Genomic DNA, 15,339 nt, shown 5'->3' on the forward strand with positions numbered 1-15,339 from the left:
AAGATACAGTTACTTAAACTGGAAGACAGAAGAGCTCAATATTTTTAAGGAAGCATTGAACTGCTTTCTTTAGTAAATGGTGTGATTTTGACCACCTCTAATTATTGCGTATTAAAGCCTCACAAGTTGGCAAGTTCCCTAACTCCTATACAAAATAAAAAGTAGCACTAAGATGTTTTGTTCTGTTTTTTTAAGTGGCAAATTTTTCCACTGATGTGAAATGGGTTACCTGAGTCACCAACTGCAGGGACCTTAGTTCTAGACCACAGCCAGGGTCCTGGCTAAATATCCTACGAGGATAGTGATGCTGATATTCCATGGGAAGTGTTCAGAAACTTCACTCCTTTCAATCTCTGTCGCCAACATTTCTGCCTGAATCTAGCCAGGCTTAGAAAATCAACTGGTTAAATGTGATTTATATCCTAATTTTAATGGTACAAATATACCAGAACTAAGAATGAGAATTTCAAATAATAAAAAGTTTATATGCTTTTTTTCTGCTGTTCACCAAATATTTTCCATCTAAATTATCTTGTAACTTCACTACAACTGAACTATTGGAGGACCAAAGATCTTTATGTGAATGCTACACATGCCATCTTGAAAGAATGAAAGCAAAATAAAGAGGTTTCCAAGCAAACCAAAGTAGGGTTTATTACCAGCAGATTCTTGGTTAAGGATATACTCCAGGAAGGAAGAACTCAAAGAAGGAAAATTTGAGATAAAAAAGGAATGGTGTACAAAGACAATGGGAAACACTTGGGTAAATGGCAACATAAAATCTTGTTAGCTTAAAATTTACAGGATTAAAGAAAACAAGATTGAACTAATATTCTGGATGATAATGGCTAGTGAGTTGATTGATACTTACTAGCACTAAAGTATCTTAAGGTCCTATAGTTCAAGGGGAATATAAATATATTAAGGTAGAATTTCTTAAAATATGCGTGGTAGTAATAGGTTATAACATTTAATTTAAAAAAAAGAATTCAGGAATCCAACATATTTTTTTTAATTGGATAGAGAAAGAGAAACTCTTTCTCTATCCAGAAGAAATTGACAAACTAGAAGGGAGGGAGGAAAAATGGAAAAAGTTAAACAAAAAAAAAGTTTCCATAATGCTATTTCCTTTTCCCATTTCTCAAGATTATTCAAGCCTATACAAGCCTAACATTTTAATACTTTTTTTACTGATTATAAAATGAAATCTTATTCATTGTACAAAATTAATGAAATACAAAGAGAAGAAAACTCTAATATTCAGAAATTTCCACCCCAGAGATGATAACTTACCATTTTTATGTCTTTTCTTTTCATTGTATTTCTATTATATACATGACATAATGAAGGGGAGGTCATAGAGGCTATATATTTCAGTGGTCTGTTATTTTTCATTTAAAATTTTCTGTGAGCATTTTTAAGTACAACTGAAATTAGTTTCAAAATGTCATTTAAAATAATTTATAAATAATTGTGATTCTAAGATGGAAAATGCAAACATACAAAGAATTTAAAGATCATCCAAAATCTTATCCCTTAAAAACAACCAATATTTATCTTGCATGTATTTACCCATTACCTTTGTTAAGGGTAAATAATTTTTAAGCAAAATTAAGATCATATTGTTTATATAATTTTGTTTCATAACACTGTAATGCATTTCCTTCTTGTCATTAAATATTCTTTGAAAATTTGATCTTCAGTGATCTGTAAATTCCACAATGGGGTTTTTCTTTCTGAATCTCCAGGCCTATAACAGTTTCTGGCATTATTCAGGTGCTCATAAGTATTTGTGGAATGAGTGAATTGTATGAATATATCATAATTTACCATTTTCCCTTCATTGTTAGACATTTATGTTATTTTCAGTTCTAACTATACTAAGTAACTCTGGAATATTTAATGTACATCATAGCATTGAAAACTTGTCTACATCTCTGATTATATTCTTCTATAGATGCTTGGAGAAGTAGGACTATTAAGTCAAAAGGTAGATTTTTTAGAATTAACTCTGGATGATGAAATTTTAGCAGATCCTGACTACATTTTTGCAAAATTGCTTTCCATAAGATTATCCCAGGGTGCATGCCTACCAGCAGAGCATAAGCAACAGTCTCAGTGCTTCCTTGCCAGTGCTTCATCTTTTTGTTAATCCCTCTAAAATTTTTACCACTTTAGTAAAAATTAGTTGTTTCTAATTTTCATTTCTTTGGCTACCACTATATATCTATTGTCTACTCAGATTTTTTTCTGTGAATTATTTATGCAAATGCCTGCTCAGTTTCTCATAACTTCCATTTGGCCAGAAGATAAAATAGTGTAAAAGGGTGCTAAGTTATTATCTCCTAAATGGGGACTTGGAAACTCTCAGGAATGGGGCCCTGGGTGCAGTAGCTGTCCTAAATCTACCACTCTGGCCTTTAAGGTGCCCTGCTCTGTCCTCCGTGGCCTATTTTTCACCCACAGACAGTAACACCTATGTGGTGACCCAAGGATGAAAGAGTAGATAAAACCAAGGAGGGTCTTAGAATACAGGAACGGAAAAACCAGACCCTTCGCGTCCTTCCCTCCCCCATGTTGTAACTATAATGGAACAGTATAACCTGTCTCCCCTCATACCCCATAGGGAGAAGGTTTCTGCCCTCCTCTTCCCCACCCAGTATACATGCCTCATCCCATCAGCACATGACCCACAAGACCCCCATCCCATTCCTTGGACCCTGGGTATAAAAGTGGACTAAGGACCCCTGTTCAACGTCGGTTCTCCCTTGAGCTGGCCGGCTGTTCTAACAGCGTCTGCCACTCTAATAAACTTCATTTCCCTCTCATTCTGTCTCATGTCTGGAAATTCTTTTCCAACCCACGCCCAGACCACGACATTTTTGGTGGCCTATACGGGGACCTCGGGGTCTCCTCCCCCACCTCCTCACTTCTCCTTTCTCACAGGGACCCTCTGCGAACAGGCAAGTGCTGTGGAAGCAACTGAGGAACTCGGGCCAGGCTTACCCTCTGGTGTGTTCCAAAGGCCCCACTGCTCACTGCGCCCCAGTAGCTGCCGCCCGAACGGGTGAGGGTCTCTCCTTTGTCCTCTTTCCAGCTGAGGACTAGGCCAGCCAATAGTGTGTGGGCACGGCTCGGGCACTTAAAAGCCGTTAGGGCGCCTGCCACATGAAGACGCCCATGTGCGGCTAAGGGGGACACGGGATGGATCAGGCCACAAGGGCATCCGCCCCCAGCAAGGCAACTTCCATGCACTGTGGCAGTCACCTAGTGGTTGAAGCAAAACAGACCATCGTCCCCTGGCCACCGCCTCCCCGATAGGATTGTAAGGCGGATTCCTCAGCCTTCTTCCCTGTGACTGTCACTTCTTTCCCCTTCGGTCCAGATTGACTTACAGGAGCCTACGTGTTGCCTCTGAGCCATCCCAAGAGTGCCTTCTACATTTCAGAGACTCGCCAAACGGTGAGTCACCCGGTCGCTCCCAGGAATCTCTGTCGTTCTTCGCCCGGGTCGCAGGGCGCCCTGGCCACACGGTTCTCAGAGGTCACCGCTCACTGTCAGACGCGACTGTTGGGACGGTCGGCCATTTTGGTGCCATTAGTCACAAGGAGAGATCCCTGGCACTAAAGGGATGCCTTTCTGTCAGCCGGTGACTCTCAGTACCCCCATTCTACAGCAGGTAGGCTAAGCGTGGGTTCTGGGACGTCCTGGGAGCCTCTCTCAGACTCACTATATGAGTCTTGGCTACATTCTCAGAAAATGGAAAATTTTTACCCTGCAAAAGACCTGGCCGCACTACAAACTGGGAGACCCCCCCCCCCCCAAAAAAAAAGTGGCCTCTGAATGGCACACTAGCTTTTGCCAAAAGCAGGGGACGGACTCAGAATTTCCTTACGTTCAGTCCTTCATGGCCCTCAGTCAGAATCCGGACTTGAGGGGCTCGTTCCGCACATGTCTTTCTGTTGCCTCCCTATCTCCCATCGCCCTCTGTCTCCCTCCATCAGATTTCCTAGACAACCCCTGCTCGACCTTTCCTATCCACATTATCTCTAGGAAAGGATTCTGAGGTTCCCTTTGGTCCAGGTCTTTCTCCTATATCCAAAAGCCTGAAGGATCAAAAACTCTCCTCTATACTTCAAAACCGGTTCTTTTTGCACATGCAATTAAAAACAGCTAGCTTGTTAAAAAGCCTGCCTAAGGAAAAGCTTGAAGTTAACCCTTTCCATGTCCCTGAAATACACAGCCTACTTGGCCTGAGACCTCTAATTTGCCTCAGCCTTGGGCAAATTAGAACTTCAAAAAAAAAAGGTGGGGGAGTGGGTGTCACAGAGACATTTTAAATCTCAAGCAGAAAACTATAAGATCTCTGTCTGTCTGGATTTGTGTATGTCTCAGTGTGTGTCTTTTGGGGTGTTTTTTTTTAGTAATATTGTTGAAGTTGTAAATGAGTTCTAATTTAATTGACCTAAAGAAAAGTAAGCACTTACAAATCAGACAGTTCTAAATAGAAGAGACATTAACCTAAATGAATTTCAGATTCACATGAACTGGGAAATATTCAATATTAAATAGTATAAATGTTTGCTAATCTAATATAGACATGTCTAAGAGTCGTTAACATTAAGCATAATATTTTCATTGTGCCTAGGTTTATTATAAGTTAAATATTGTTATATTGTTATCTCTGTTACAAGTTTGTCAGAAGGAAGGTAACTCGAGTGAAGAAACTTTTAAAAAAGAAAAATATTAAAAAAAGAAAAAATATAAATGAGACAAGAGCTTTTAGTTAAACTATTAAGAATAAGTATACTTTAGGAATGTCTGTCTAAAGTAGTCTCTCCAGATTAGGGTAATTTGAATTTCTAGGGTTATGCTAAGCTAAGTGATGAAAGTTTACTGAATAGCTAGGTCATTTCCAAATAAAATAAGATTCTGAAACAATTCATTACTGAACACTAACTTCCTCTTACACAGAAACTAAAGAGATTTTGGACTATTAATGAAAAATGTTTGATGCCATCCTGAGATGTTCTCTAGAATTTTTTTTTTAGAAATTATCACTGGTATTTATGTTCACCAATCTATAGAATGCTAATATATAGAAGGTCAATTCTTGGTTGCTTAAGGAAAGCAGGATGTGTGTTTTCAGTCAAGAAGGTATGAGAAATGAAATTACATTTTTTGAAGGGAAAAGGAGGTAGGTCTGACTTACAGGTGGCTGTTTCAGGAAGGCAGAACAAAGTAATGGGTACAGAACATGATGATAAGGATTTTATGGAAAGTGGACCCCAAAGGGAAGAGTTTTGTGCATAAAGACAAGTTTTCTTGAGATGCTGAACTGCCTTTGATAATGGATTTTAAGTTTCTTTACCTCTGAAGTGCTCTGTTCTATGTTTACCTTTGAAATCTTCTTTTTTACTTTGGCTAAATGAATATACTGTTTTACAGTGACCTATATGATCCTATTTGTTTGAGTGTTATAACCCTTTTGATATTTATCAACAAAATTTCCTAAATAACTTCTAGCTAACTTTGGGATGCCTCAGAGGGCCCCTGAGACATCCAAAAGTGCTATTAAATTACCTGAGTTCATTTGACCTGTTAAATTACATGGGACGTATTGTTGGAGGAGTGACGAATTTTCTCAAGTTATATTGTATGGTTGATATTACTTATATGGGTATCCTAGAAATTATGTGAAATTCATGAAAATCTGATATGTCCTGGTTAAATGTTGTCAGTTATAATTCTGGTTATGTTAAACTGTTACAAGTCACAGCAATGACCAGGCTACTTTATCAATTGCAATTTAATTAGATTTTAAACATGCCTTCTATGGTTTCACTCTCATGCCTTTAGAAGAATACTGCTAGTTCTTCAAGATTTATGGGAAAGACTTTTCTAAGATTAACTAATAAATTTTGTTATCTGGTAAACTGGTAACAGACTGGAATTTAGTCTATTCTCTGTTAAGAGAACAAAGTTTTCTTAGAATGAAGGTTTCAATAACAGATTATGAATTTCTTTGCATTTAAGTGATTTATATTTGTTTTTAAAATCTCTTGTTACTTTGGTAAACTAAGTAAACATTATTTCAGTTTATGGTACATGTAGACAAAGTTCATTCTGCTTCTACAAAAATAAGCCCTCACTGTTAGACCTTTGCTATCCTGATGTCCTTAAACATGGCAACAGTCTACTCCTAAATCAGGGAATTAAAAATGCGTGAACAATAGCTGAAAATCAGAGAGTCGGGGCTATGAGAAATCCAAGACAGCCACATGGCTTTTCCTGGCTCCCTGACAAACCTCATTTTTATTTGATGGGTTAAAGCCTTCCCTGGCTACAGGGTTAATGCCCTCATAAGGAAAATATCATGTTTCATTGAATATTAAGTTTTGTTAATTGCTAAACTAAGTTTCTAGTTTTGCTAATTAAGGTCTGCTGCTGCTGCTGCTAAGTCGCTTCAGTCGTGTCCGACTCTGTGCGACCCCATAGACGGCAGCCCACCAGGCTCCGCCATCCCTGGGATTCTCCAGGCAAGAACACTGGAGTGGGTTGCCATTTCCTCCTCCAGTGTGTGAAGAGTGAAAGTGAAGTCACTCAGTCGTGTCCAACTCTTGGCAACCCCATGGACTGCAGCCTACCAGGTTCCTTCGTCCATGGGATTTTCCAGGCAAGAGTACTGGAGTGGGTTGCCATGGCCTTCTCCGAATTAAGGTCTAGTGTTTATTAAGACTCACTTCTGAGGTAGTTTCTTGTTGTTATGTTATATTGCTAAAAGGTTTAATTAAGTTATTAAAAAAGACACTCTAAGTTTGTTTCTAAAGCTTATCTCAGTAAGCAGTCTTCAGATAAAGATCAGACTTTATCAATGATGTACAACCAAGAGATTAACATCAGGCTATAAGTCACTTAACAAATGAAGTCAGATGACCTGGGGTATACTGGGCTATACCTAATGAAAGTTCTTGACTTAAATTCTTGCTTGTACCTTATTAATAACTGCAAGCTATATTATTTTCTATGTCACTTCTTTCAGAAGATTGTTTTTTATGTTACCAAATGTGTAACTAAGTGTGTGATAAAATGCTGATATGTAGTTCCATATGAGATCAGTGATTGTAACAAAGTAACTCTAGATACAGGAAGAGGCAACAAGAGGGAATATTTTCCTGGACCAAGAGGCTAGTAAGATAGGTATGGTCCAGAGACTTTGGCTACTCACAAGGCCTGGTCTAGTAACAGCACATTGAGTGGCCTGTCAATGGAATCTTTGTTAGACCTGGGAAAGAGCCTTCCCAGGACCGCAGGACACAACGGCCATGAAATGCCCCTAAAGCATGGTCAAATATGTGGTTATGAAGGGACCCTGCTGACTGGAAGTTGTCACTTGCCAGCTGCCTCTACAAAGATTACTTCATGACCACTGCAAGCTGCTGACCTTCAACATCCCCTGAGAGGAGTTTCAGGGTGGAGATCAGAAATGAGGCACTCTGTGCTCTGGACAAAACCCACAAGAACCGGCCTTCAGACAGTTAGATGTTTTCAGGTAAAGATTTTTGAGCCCAAATCCTTGCTTCTTCTCATACCTAGAGAAACACTAATGTCACGAACCAATGCCTGGTCCTGGTTCTCCTGGCTAGCCCCTGAGCAGCTTTTCTACTTCTATTAATCTTTGGGCCGCGCACCTCTAACCTTCTTGTTAGGTTTGTTTCTTCTAAAATACAACAAATCTCCCAGGGGTAGTATGACAAGAATATTCCCTGACCAATACCTAGACAATGCTGAAACAAGTCACCTTATCATTCCATGGACTCTCATCTCCCTCTATAAATGCATCCTGACAGAGAGTAGGCAAAGGGAACCCAGAGCCCCATGACACCCCTGTACAGCCTGAAGAAGTCAGAATGGTCATCGCCCCTTTTCCTTTTAGACTGGGTTCCCAAATGCCTGAGAAGGGAAATAGGTAGATAGTTAGACATGAGCAGGGTATCAAAAGGGGCCAAAGAATTGGCCCTAAAAATAGAGAAACGTGGTGACCCAAGGACGAAAGAGCAGATAAAACCAAGGAGGGTCTTAGAATGCAGGAACTGAAGAACCAGACCCTTAGCATCCTTCCCTTCCCCATGTTGTAACTATAGTGGAACAGTATAACCTGTCTCCCCTCCTACCCCATAGAGAGAAGGTTTCTGCCCTCCTCTTCCCCACCCAGTATACATGCCTCATCCCATCAGCAAATGACCCACAAGACCCCCATCCCACTCCTTGTACCCTGGGTATAAAAGTGGACTAAGGACCCCGGTTCAACTTCTGCTCTCCCTTGAGCTGGCCCACTGTTATAACAGCATTTCCCACTCTAATAATCTTTATTTCTCTCTCATTCTGTCTCATATCTGGAAATTCTTTTCCAACCCATGCCTGGACCATGACAACCTAGAGGCTGAAAGAGAATCTAAGAGGAGCCACTGATTCTGCCTTTAGTTTTCACTCAGGCACAGTGATTGCAAAGAGACACCTGCTGGCTGGATTGGCCCTCTAATAAGTTATATTTTGGCCATACTGTGCCTTCAAATCTAGAATTAATTACCAACATTTAAAACTTAAGTAGTTGCCCATAGGGGCTTCCCTGGTGACTCAGATGGTAAAGAACCTGCCTGCCAATGCAGGAGACTCAGGTTTAATCCCTGGTCTGGGAAGATCCTCTAGAGAAGGAAATGGCAACCCACTCCAGTACTTTTGCCTTGGAAATCCCATGGACAGAGGAACCTGGCAGGCTACAGCCTATGGGGACGTGACTTAGTGACTAAACAACAACAAAGGTGCCTGTGGAGTCTGGGTGTCTAGCCTGCATTCTCAGAAGGCAGCGGTTCGCTGGAACTCACAGGGCTGTGGGCAGGCTGGTACTCGCTAGGCTCCACAGTCCTCACCCTACCCTCCCATTACATTCCTCAGATACCCGCCTTCCTCTAGCACAGGCTAAGAAGTCTGTTAGCTCAGGAGCAGTCTGGGTCAACCCGCTGAGGGGACACATTGAGCCTGGGGCCACAGTCCAGGCTCAACACCAAGGGCTTCCTTGCTTGGTTTGATCCCATGGGCAGCTCTCCCTGGGGCAGTGGGCAGGGGAGATGGCAGCCACTACAGGTGTCTGGGATCCTGGCCTCATCCTCCACAGAGATACAACCAAATGCTCACCCGCATAAACTCCACACTGTTGTCCAAGGGGGTTTCCTGGCGAAAGAGCAGAAGAAAGTTTTCATCCTCGGATAAGAACATGCCGGCAAGCTAAAGGAAAGGGGAGAAATAGCAGTTGTTGACATTGGCCAGTGCTCCCTGGGTAAAAGGCACAGAACAACACATTAGAGGGCAGAAGGGCTGAGAACTCTCAGGATGGTGAGCTCAACATGCAGTCCTGTGCCCTTAGTTGTCATTTTGGATTCATTGATTCTTTCAAGACGTATTGGGCACTCTTACTAGGTATGAAACACTAACAGTATCTGTTTTCTACGAGCTTACAATCCAAAATCATCATCATTATTTAATAATAAATGTTAGTGTTTAAAATGTTCCACACTTTATCTTAGAAACTCCAGTGTTAACAACTACACATATTAGAAAAGAAAAATACCAAATAACTCTTTTAGAATTAACAATCACTAATATTTATTGAGCATTTACTGCAAGCCAGGCACTGTGCTAAGTACACTGGCATTTTTCTTGAATTTATTTGTGGTTGCTGGGTCTTCATTGCTGTGCAGGCTTTCTCTATTTGCAGTGAGCTGGGGAACTACTCTTCCTGGCAATGTGCAGTCTCATTGCAGTGGCTTCTCTTGTTGTAGAGCATGGGTTGTAAACACGAGGGCTTCAGTAGTTTAGGTGCACAGGCTCAGTTGCCCCATGGCATGTGGGATCTTCCTGTGTCCCCTAAATTGGCAGGCAGATTCTTAACCACTAGACCACCAGGGTTTGGTTTTGTTTTGTTTTGTTTTTTAATATATACTTTATTTGGCTGTGCTGGGTCTTAGTTGTGGCACTCGAGATCTCTTTGCATTGTGGCATGCAAACTCTTAGTAGCAGCATGTGAAATCTAGGCCTCCTGCACTAGGGGTGTGAGGTCTTAGCCACTAGACTTCCAGGAAGTACCCCAAATAATTTTGATATGTCCTATGAATTGTTCTATGGGCTTCCCTTGTGGCTCAGACAGCAAAGAATCCACCTGCCAATGCAGGAGACGCAGGTTCGATCCCTGGATCAGGAAGATCCCCTGGAGAAGGGAATGGCAACCTACTACAGTATTCTTGCCTGGAGAATTCCATGGAGAGAGAAGCCTGGTGAGCTGCAGTCCATGGGGTCGCACAGAGTCAGACATGACTGGAATAACTAACACACACAAATGAATTGTTCTAAATGCTTACAAATGCTAACTTATTTAATCCTAACAACTTATAGGGTGCATAACACATCATTATTATTTATTAGTTAAGGAAATCAGGCTGCAGAGAGACAAGGGACGTGCCATAATTATGTAGTGAGTGGCAGTGGCAGAACTTTAAGAAAGTGAAATCGCTCAGTTGTGTCCGACTCTTTGTGACCCCATGGACTCTAGCCTACCAGGCTCCTCCATCCATGGGATTTTCCAGGCAAGAATACTGGAGCTGGTTGCCATTTCCTTCTCCAGGAGATCTGCCCAACCCAGGGACTGAACCCCGGTCCCCTGCATTGTAGGCAGACACTTTACCGTCTGAGCCACCAGGGAAGTCTGTGCTGGAGAGATGCGGTGTATCCAGATGACTTTGGAGCCCCATGGAAAAGCAGGAATGACTGCTACAAGAATCAATGACTTGATTCTTGAGTGTAGCCTAAGGTTTATACTCTTTTATATTATAAGTGTATGATACTTCAAAAGTTGGTTCACTTGTGATAAATTTAACCGTGTAACTGTGTATATGAACACCAGCTCTATTGATTTACTTCCCTTACTCCCATGAACATAGGTAACATTATCTCCCGCAGTGTGATTAGAACACTTGTTTCAGCACATGAGCATGTGTGACTGGGTTCTTTGCCAAATCTAGGATATCTGACTGGGCTTTCCAGGTGGCACTAGTGGTAAAGAACCCGCCTGCCAGTGCTGGAGAATTGAAAGACACAGGTTCGATCCTTGGGTTGGGAAGATCCCCTGGGGAAGGAAATGGCAACCCACTCCAGTATTCTTGCCTGGAGAATCCCATGGACAGAGGAGTTTGGTGGGCTATAGTCCATGGGGTTGCAGTATTAGAGGGTGTTTGAGTATGTATTGAGTTCTCAGTTCTCCCTCATAAACCACAGCCATTCATTCTATAATCATTGTTCTCTTGGCACCTTGTATAATGCCACAGAGTGACTCCAGAGCAAATACTTCAGGTGGGTTGTAGGAATAATTAGTTCCTACTCCCACTTATATTCTCTAGTTGAATGTAAGTCAGTTGAAGGATGTATCATGTGAACAACAACTGTCATATATTGAGTACCTACTACCTGTCAGGCACTGGTGATGTGCTTTTCATTTTTCATCTCATTAAATTCTCATGCCAGTCCTTCAGGTAAATAGGAATATCCCCCATTTTACTAATGGTAGACAGCACAGTGCAGGATGTGGTAGGCTTTCATGTGGATCTAAATTCTTTCTCTGTCGTCACCTATTATTTGATCTTGGACAGTTTAATTGATGCCTCTGTGCCCCAATTTCCTCATTTGTAAAATGTTCAGTTTTTTTGTAATTGTTTAGTTGCTCAGTCGTGTCCTACTCTTTGTGACCCCATGGACTGCAGCACGCCAGGCTTCCCTGTCCTTCACTGTCTCCAGAGTTTGCTCACTCATGTCCATTGAATCAATGATGCCATCCAACCACCTCATAGGATATAATATTTATATCCTGGTGTTTATGTGAAGACTGAGAGTAAGAAGAGGCACTATTTATTAACTGTTTAGCAGAGTCCCTGGTACCTATGAAAAATTTAGTCAATGGTAACTGCCCTATGGATGTAGATGATGAACTTGAGGCTCACAGAGATGAAGTCACTGGCCCAAGGTTTCACATTTCACCGTGTTGACTTTGTGCTGTTCCTACCCACCCACACAGGGTCAACTGGAACTGAGAACTGCTCTTTAGGACTAAGTGTTTTTTCATATGGAGTGGCATAGGCTGAGAAACCAAATTAAAATGTAATTCACTGGCCCTAATTAGAACCCACTCTGTCTTCAATTTGTCTGGAATGTCACAGAGGAGCCCTGGGCAAGTCAAGTACATAGATCATCCTCCAGCCTCACTTTGGCTCTTACTTATGATTCCTTTCTCATTTTATTTTGTGCTAAAATATTGAAAATACGTGCCTGAATGCTCATTAGTATCGGACTCTTTATGAGCCCATGGACTGTAGCCCATCAGGCTCCTCTGTCCATGGAATTCTCCTGGAGTAAGAAGTGGCAACCTGCTCCAGTGTTCTTGCCTGGAAAATTGCATGGAGAGAGGAACCTGAAGGGCAAGAATACTGCAGTGGGTTGCCATTTCCTTCTCTGGGGAATCTTCCTGACCCAGGGATTGAACTCAGATCTCCTGCACTGTCAGGGGGATTCTTTACCACTAAGCTACCTGGGAAACCCTCCTTTAGCTTACTTGCTTTCAATGCTGCTACCAGAAAAGCTGCATTCTCTTTCGTATCTCCATCTTCTATCATTGTTCTCTGTTGTTGAATAGTTTAAAAACAACATCTACTGATTAAGGATTCATTTCAGATACACCATCTAATTTCTATAATTTTTTTAATCTCTGGGGCACTTTGCCAAATGGAGATCATATTTATCATCTATATTCCCAAGGGCTTCGGAGTCTTTATCTGTGTAGTGCTTATAAGCTTGATAAATCCTCTCTAGAAACTGATGGATCCTCAGTTTGTCTCCTGAATCTTGTTTAGGCTCTTTTGTCTAGATACCCCACTGGGTTTTCTCTCAGATCTTCACATCATAAGATGGTAGTCCTCTGACTCCTTTTTCTCCTGATGCAATAGTGTAAACCCTTCTACATATTGAACCTCATCTCTTTTTCCCTGCTCTTTTCCTCTGTCCACGGAATTCTCCATGCAAGAATACTGCAGTGTGTAGTCATTCCCTTCTCCAGGGGATCTTCCCGACCCAGGGATCAAACCCAGGTCTCCTGCATTGTGGGCAGATTCTTTACTGTCTGAGCCACCAAGAAAGCCCAAAATGTGTGCTGATGGGCTGATTTTTATGTCACAACTACCTGTAACTGAAGTAACCATAATAGTCAATGAAAAAGCCGGAGGGAGTAGGAGAGACAATGCTCACAGACTCAGGCGTTTTTAAGGGGCTTTGGGACCAGAACAGTCCTATACTATCAGCTTCTCTACAGTAGTATCAATAATGCCTATTAGCAGGACTCCATGATAGAATGATTAGCATGGGTGTCACAGTTGTTGCCAGGTTCCCAGTTGCTTTAGGAATTGGTAAGAAAGATAATGGCAAAGTTTTTCACTATTTGCCATGTTTCATTCATTTATTATTAACAAATATTTGGGGCTTCCAAGGTGGTGCAGTGGTAAAGAATCCACCAGCTAATGCAAAAGATGCAAGAGACAAGGGTTCGATCCCTGGGCTGGGAAGATCTCCTGGATTAAGAAGTAGCAACCCACTCCAATGTTCTTGGCCTGGAAAAGTCCATGGACAGTGGAACCTGGAAGGCTACAGTTCATGGGGTCAAAAAGAGGTGGACATGACTGATCAACTGAGCAGGCACACCCACATAACAAATATTTACTAAGCACCCCTATGCACTGTGCTCTGTTCTGTGGGCAGAAGGATGCAACCATGAACGTGTCATTATGAATACTTTGATATTTTTACCTGAAACTTGCAATTATATTTCCATTAATGAATACATTGCTACTTTTACACCAATTGCAATGCAATTATTGGTTACATAATTTGTCTTTTAGTGAAAATTTTGGAAACAACTACACTCATAAATATCCAGTTTAGCTTATTCGTTTTCTGAGAAGGCAGCCTTCTAGTGAACATGTCTATTTTTTATAAGAAGACATTATCTTGCTTTATTATCATAACTTTCTGAAGAAAAGTTACTATTTTCATTGGTAATATTGACCAAGTATAACAGCATCAAGAGACTAGCTCTTCAGATTTCAGATAATGTGTCTAGCAGGCAATTTTGACTATGAAATAAATATCTTAGTTTCATAGCAGCTTATTTTTATGTATGGATTTGTAACTCTATAGAATAAACCTGTATAGATTCATACCTATAACTTAAACCAGTACCACTTCTTGGCCATATGATGCTGGATAACTCAGTTTCCTCATCAGTAAAAAAGGGATAATGTTTGATGACCATTTTTGTAGCTACTGTTACAAAATGTAATATACAATGTACAATACAATAATATACAATACAATATGTTACTTTAGAGTAACATAATATGTGTGGAAATTCTAAACTGTGAATCTTTTTGTAACTTGAAGGGAAAATAATCAGGTTAAAAGACAGGCTATGTGAGGCACTGTGTGCTTAATGTGGTTCCTTGGTTTAGTAGGTACTTAGTAAGTGTGGGTTGAGTTGAAGTCAAGACACCAGCTGTCTGTTTGTTTTCATGATGTTCAGAGGTAGATCTTTCCAGTCTCCCCTGGAAACTGGTGCTGAAATTTAAACTCATTTACTGTCAGTAAGTTTTTCCTTATGTCAAGGTTGAATTTGAATAGGACACTGTGTAAAGAGACAAATATTAGATCAAGTAACTGAAAAGCCTCCAGCATATCAATTATCCAATTATAAGATAAGTATAAATATTGATTGACCTAAATAAAATGATCTTCTTGTCACTAAGATTGATGAAGAAGGAAAAATGAGCACTTCAAAAGTGTTATCCAACCCAACTGCCTTGCAGAGGGTTCTAATTTCCCAATCAAATATAAAACTTTCTTTATCCTGCAGAGAAAATTGAAGCCCAAGAAGGTATCGTCAAGAAAGGTACAGTCATAAAAGATACCTCTTTCATCCGTATGCAGCCATCTTTAGGGACATCTTGGGCAGCCATAAATTGTTGTTTCATCTTCTGTGCATTTTCTTCTTTGACCACATCCTACAGTGGGTCAAATAAAACCATATTAAAGCCACTGGGATTCCAAGAATGTAGTTAGAATATCAAATATTCAGAGTATACAGCCTGATAATTACATTAGTCTAACCAGGTTACCTAATCATTGAAAGAGATCTCACGAATTGCAGACAAGAGAGAGGTGATGGAGACTTCTTAAATAACCACTAATCAG

At 40.8% G+C, this 15,339-nt stretch overlaps 2 protein-coding genes across 4 annotated transcripts in view; one reads left to right on the forward strand and one right to left on the reverse strand.

Annotated features, from left to right (window-relative positions):
• SLC17A1 (solute carrier family 17 member 1) overlaps positions 1–15,339 on the forward strand; it is a 206,250-nt gene that overhangs the window by 172,446 nt on the left and 18,465 nt on the right. For 2 of the 3 annotated variants that reach the window (XM_065912905.1, XM_065912913.1), the window contains one exon: positions 3,386–3,404. The exons of the other annotated variant lie outside the window; for it this stretch is intronic. The gene's annotated coding sequence lies outside the window, so the exon portion shown is untranslated. Of the gene's footprint in view, positions 1–3,385; positions 3,405–15,339 lie in introns of those variants that run through there. 3 annotated transcript variants of the gene reach the window in all.
• SCGN (secretagogin, EF-hand calcium binding protein) overlaps positions 1–15,339 on the reverse strand; it is a 49,664-nt gene that overhangs the window by 23,169 nt on the left and 11,156 nt on the right. Inside the window, exons 3-4 of the mRNA XM_065912915.1 lie at positions 15,057–15,149; positions 9,196–9,285 (exon numbers count right to left, since the gene is read on the reverse strand). Of these exons, the coding sequence (XP_065768987.1) occupies positions 9,196–9,285; positions 15,057–15,149 (183 nt within the window). The remainder of the gene's footprint in view (positions 1–9,195; positions 9,286–15,056; positions 15,150–15,339) is intronic.

This window comes from Muntiacus reevesi, chromosome 20 (assembly GCF_963930625.1).
Source record: "Muntiacus reevesi chromosome 20, mMunRee1.1, whole genome shotgun sequence".
Taxonomy (NCBI): Eukaryota; Metazoa; Chordata; class Mammalia; order Artiodactyla; family Cervidae; genus Muntiacus; species Muntiacus reevesi.